This window comes from Solanum tuberosum, unplaced genomic scaffold, assembly GCF_000226075.1.
Source record: "Solanum tuberosum cultivar DM 1-3 516 R44 unplaced genomic scaffold, SolTub_3.0 scf00034, whole genome shotgun sequence".
NCBI classification, from domain to species: domain Eukaryota; kingdom Viridiplantae; phylum Streptophyta; class Magnoliopsida; order Solanales; family Solanaceae; genus Solanum; species Solanum tuberosum.
Window position 1 is genome coordinate 2540354 of NW_006238962.1, and position 5104 is coordinate 2545457.

A 5104-nucleotide genomic window follows, 5' to 3' on the forward strand; every position below is an offset into this window, starting at 1 on the left:
GAGTAGAAGGGTTTTTTCTCCCTCTTCTTCTTTTTCTTCCGAAATATTCATATATTAATTCATTACGGACATGATATATCTAAAAAGATTACAAAGGTTGTTGGGCTATCCATCTTTTAAACATATGGAAGCTCTCTTTGTGTTTGTCCTCTGGAGCTGTGTGTCCTCCTCCCTAATTGAAAAAAAAAAACACTTGAGAAATATGAGAATATGAGCACTAGACGATTTTACTATTAAGTTTGAGAATCAAGATATATAAATATATAAACGAGAGTGTACAAAATTTTTACCTTTACTGTTGCGTATGTCATATGATTTGAGAAAGACCTTGTGTAACTACAAATCAAAGATATATAAGAATTTCATGAAAATTGTATAGTCTTATCTAATTTGAATGAAAATCTAGGGAAGTAAAATTTGAATAATCATACCCTGCAACTTGTCCATCAACCATCCATGGACGCCAATCATCAATAGTTGAATAATTTAGATACTTTATCCATGCTTGTGTCGATTGGAAAGGAACAACCATGTCGTGATCACCACTGTTCAATAAAAAATAAATTGTTATGTATATACTATATATAGTAACTTCAACTGAATATTATCATAGAGTGAAAGTATTAGACCTGTATATAAGTGATCGATAACCTTTTGAACTAAGATTTACATGATACGGTATACTATTCATGAAAGTAATTGTGTAACTTGTAGACACAATACTATTCCTACATCTCAGCCATGGTCTTTTTATAGTTCCCTAATCAAAGAAGAACGCAAAAAAAAATCGTTTAATATCTCGAACCCCATATATAGCTCTTAGCAACATTTACTATACATATACAAATAAAACGAATTGAAATACCTTTCTAACATGGAGAGCCTCTTGAACTCTCGGGTCATTTGCCCAATAAGTGGAAATCTTGCGTGTGGCGACCTATAATCAGAAAGTATATACATATATATTTATAATTACCTTGTATTTATGTAACTCGTCAAGGAAAACAGGACGTATGTTTCTTTCATACAACGAGATTGATTATTGCATATATACTTTGATCATTATGTGTACGAGTTTTTGAGGTGGCTCCAAAATTTGAAGTTATTGAATATTCATACTTTGAAGTAACATTTGAGGGACTTACACGACTTTCTCGACAGATGAGGTCATCGTATTTTTGAAAGATGAAATCCTCTTCAAGAGACCTTCTTTCACTAGACAATTGGTGTGGTCGGTTAGAGTCTTTTCCACAGAAAGGCTCTAGTATTTGCTGTTCATTTATACCACTCACAAGCTACAAAATTGCATTACAAGAATATTATTGTAATACCTAAGTTTGAAAACCAATTCGAAAATGTTAACAAATACAAAAAGGAATGTAAGCTTACATTCTTGAACATTTTAAAGTTTTCAACACATAGTTTGTTGGTAGGACCTATGTTTATGTAATCGCCTTTGCAAAACTCGTTCAACGACTGATACAACAAGATCCAAATTATCATCATTTTTGTGTCATTGTGTTTGTATGATACAAAGTTAATGTATTATGAAATAAGGAATGGACCAACCTCATAAAGTTCGTCAGATATTAGCCCCATACCATGACAAAAAGGAATTCGGTAATTGTCTTCCTCAGGAAATGTTACTGGATTTCCAAGTGAATAGCCCTTAAAAGGATATTACCATCTAATTAAAACAATATTTTCTTCCGTGCTTGATATATCTTGAAAGAAAGAAATATAAAATTAACCTTAAGGTTGATTAATGGCTCTTTTCCTGCTTCAATTCCTGCATTTTCAAACAGAAAATATTGATGCTACTACACATTCATAATTAGTTACGTTGGTCCTTACCATCTGATATTAGTTGAACAATAACTGGAACTGTAATGCCTGAATATGAATCCCCAGAAACATAGAAAGGGTTCAAAATGAATTCTGGATGATTAATAAGCCACTGCATAATAAATCGCGTGTTACTTCACAATACATCTATGTTATTTTTGATTGCTACTTATTAGTGTCTTCATTTCCTTATGGCTCATCTTCAGCCTGATGATAGATAGTTCATGAATTTGGTACAATTTATCAAATACCTTTCTTAAAAATTCATAGGCCTGGTCGCACGCTTGTAGATCAGTACACTTGCACGCCTCTGAAGTTGTTGCGTACGAGAACCCAGTATTAGCAGGCTGATCCAAGAAAAGTATGCTCGCGAACTACAAAATTTAAGGAAAACATTTATTATATATGCTCGCGAACTAGAAAATATATGTATGTCGATGAAGAAAAAATAAAAATAAATTGTGTTACCTTGGTCCATGAATATGAACTTGAAACAAGAATTGGTAGGCTACCATTGTATGCCTTTTGGCCAAAATCCAATGGACCTAAACAAAAAAATTATCATGAACCTAGGTAACCTGATATAACTAACATGCTATCACATGTTAAATTTGATCTATTTAATATTTACCTACTTCGTACGCCAACCCTGTGAAGGAAGAGCAACCGGGCCCTCCGGTTAGCCATAGCAAGAGCGGATCTTTTCTCGGGTCGGATTCGGATTTAATAAAGTAATAAAATAGTTGTACTTCCTCAGATTTACCAATTCCAATGTATCTGAAAATTTCAAAAATTCATCACTTCAACAATTTTTTGAGACTAGTATATAGGTATTATGTTATGAAAATACTATTACTACTACCTCATCAATTTCTTGCCCTTCAAAAGCTAAAAGAAATTTTCATGTTTTAATTTATATGAGGTAGTTAGAAAAGACTATTTGACTTAAAATCACTTATGGGCTTATTTACGCATTTGGTCACCAACCAAAATACTTATAAGTCAAAATCTAAACACTATTTGTTTGATCACATTTTAAAATTATTTTATCTGATATTTTTTCTAGTTCTCAAAATATTTTTTTCAAAACAAAATTCCTAACTTTCTCCTATTCACGCTCCTTCTTTTCTTTATAAAGAAAATAAAAATTGTAAGAGTATTTTCGTCATTTTAACAACAAAAGAAAAGCTCACCAACACCTTCTACCAAACACATCAAATCAATTGTTTATTATAAGTTGTCACTTTTATTCAAATAAATAATAAATATTTGTTAATAAAATTAATATATTTTTCAATTCCTAAAATTTATTCATTATTTACAATCAACTAACTCGAACAAGCTCTAAAGCTTTTAAAACCTTATGATCTCAGATATATCATAATAAAACTGTTGAACATGACACATGAAAAAACATAGATTATATATACTAGTCAAGAAATTAAGAGGTAAAATTAAAGCTTCATATTGATGACACATAGCAGTATATATAGATAATTATAGAGACAATAAAGAGAAGAAAATTACCCAGTCTCAAGATAAAAAGGAAGAGGTCCATCAAAACCAGGAAGATATTCAACAATTGAGCTATTCTGAGGAACACTTTGTACATGTACAAACAAAGTAACAAGGAAAAGAAGATGAAACATTGTTGATGAAATAATAATTGGTAAGTTCTGAGGATTTTAGGTGATTTTAATGAATTCACACCATATAATATACTCCACGTGGCATGTTTGGATAAGATTTTCTATGGTACAAGAAAGCTAAGAAAGCACATGTTAATCCAACGGTGGATCCACATGTGTTTATGAGGGGTTGCACGTGTATCCATTAACTTTGAAAAAAATCATATATATATATATGTATATCGAACTTGAGAAACTGACAGAAACTAAATAGTGTCCCCATAGAAAACATGAAATGGAAGATCCGCCCAAAAGAGAGTATACTTATATTGAAGGAAGATGTTCTTTTTATTGGTGAAGCTTTGTCGTACTCTTCAACTAATTCAGAGTTATTTGAGTCACCCCAGTGGCGGAGCCACGTACACTTAAGGCTCAAACAAGAGTTCAACCATTCTCTAGATATGGGAATGACAAATTTTGAAGGATTCTAGTTCATTGATCAAAGAGCGAACAACTGTCAGGTCTAATGATCTAGTGCTTATGTGATTGGATCAAATATTACACAAAAAATAACAGACTAATGACTTCCAGATGCTATTATTTTTTGCGGGGTCATTTGTCACCCCTCAATGTCCACAAATTTATACTAATGAAGCTTTGGAAATATTATCGTTAGACAAATATAAATATTGAATATTATCGACTTTATTATTCAAAACTACAATTATAAGTTCAATACAAAAAAAACCTTAAAAGTTAAATCCATCACGTTTAAATCTTGAATTCACCTCTACTCCCCGCACACACTTCAAATTCACCATAACATATTCTCCTAAAACACAATTAGGATTCTATTCATCAATTCTTGCCATTCACACACTACAACTCCTTTTCATCACTAATTTCCTTGATGACATTTGTTGCCTTATTTGTTGTTGCATCACAAAATTCAAGTCCAAATTAATATCCCTCATGCTTCTTCTACATGATGCTACTCTAACTAACTCTTTATAATCTTCACTCTCATAGTTGCTAACATGACTTGTACTATAACTCCTTGGCAATGTTTGAGGATTCACCACCGCGAAATTTATCATGTTGTTCACGTAACAATCTCTTGCTTTTGTTAAAACCTTCCATGGTAATGCAAGAATTCGAAGGAATTTGTTCATGTTACTCACTTTGCTCTTCATTTTTCACCTTTTGTATGTGTGTTTGGAAATTGGAATTCAACTTAGATATTATATATGTATGAAGAAGGAGAAATTTGTGGAAAATTCAATTATTTGGAATAATTGGAATAGATGGTTATGAAGAGGAAAGTTAGAAGACTATGGGTGTGTTTGGTATGAAGGAAAATGTTTTCCATGGAAACAAGTTGATTTTTGACTTATTTTCTCATGTTTGGTTGTTGAGTAGAAAATATTTTCCAGAAAAGATATTTAGTGTTTGATTTATGAATGAATTTTTTTTTTTGAGAAATATCTTTTATTTTTAATGGGGTAGAAAAATAATTTTTGAAATTGAAAATATTTTTTAAAAGCGAACTTAAATTTTTTTGGTGGTGGGGTGGGGGGTGGTAGGGGTGAAAAATTGAAATTTTGAAGTTGAAAATATTTTTTAAAAACAAA

General features: G+C 31.4%; 1 protein-coding gene across 2 annotated transcripts; it reads right to left on the reverse strand.

Annotated features, from left to right (window-relative positions):
- LOC107059747 (serine carboxypeptidase-like 11) lies at positions 1–3531 on the reverse strand. Of its 2 annotated transcripts, XM_015306637.1 has the most exons (14): positions 3373–3531; positions 2477–2622; positions 2314–2390; positions 2097–2219; positions 1855–1957; positions 1752–1789; positions 1570–1668; positions 1390–1476; positions 1146–1295; positions 866–937; positions 630–760; positions 432–545; positions 291–336; positions 1–172 (listed from the first exon to the last, which is right to left on the reverse strand). In XM_015306637.1, the coding sequence occupies exons 1-14, from the start codon at positions 3492–3494 to the stop codon at positions 89–91; spliced, it is 1392 nt and encodes a 463-aa protein (XP_015162123.1). In that variant the 5' UTR covers positions 3495–3531; the 3' UTR covers positions 1–88. The 2 variants fall into 2 exon arrangements, with proteins under 2 accessions (XP_015162123.1, XP_015162124.1); XM_015306638.1 differs by lacking the exon at positions 3373–3531 and having other exon boundaries at positions 2481–2616.
- Between the last annotated feature and the right edge of the window lie 1573 nt (positions 3532–5104).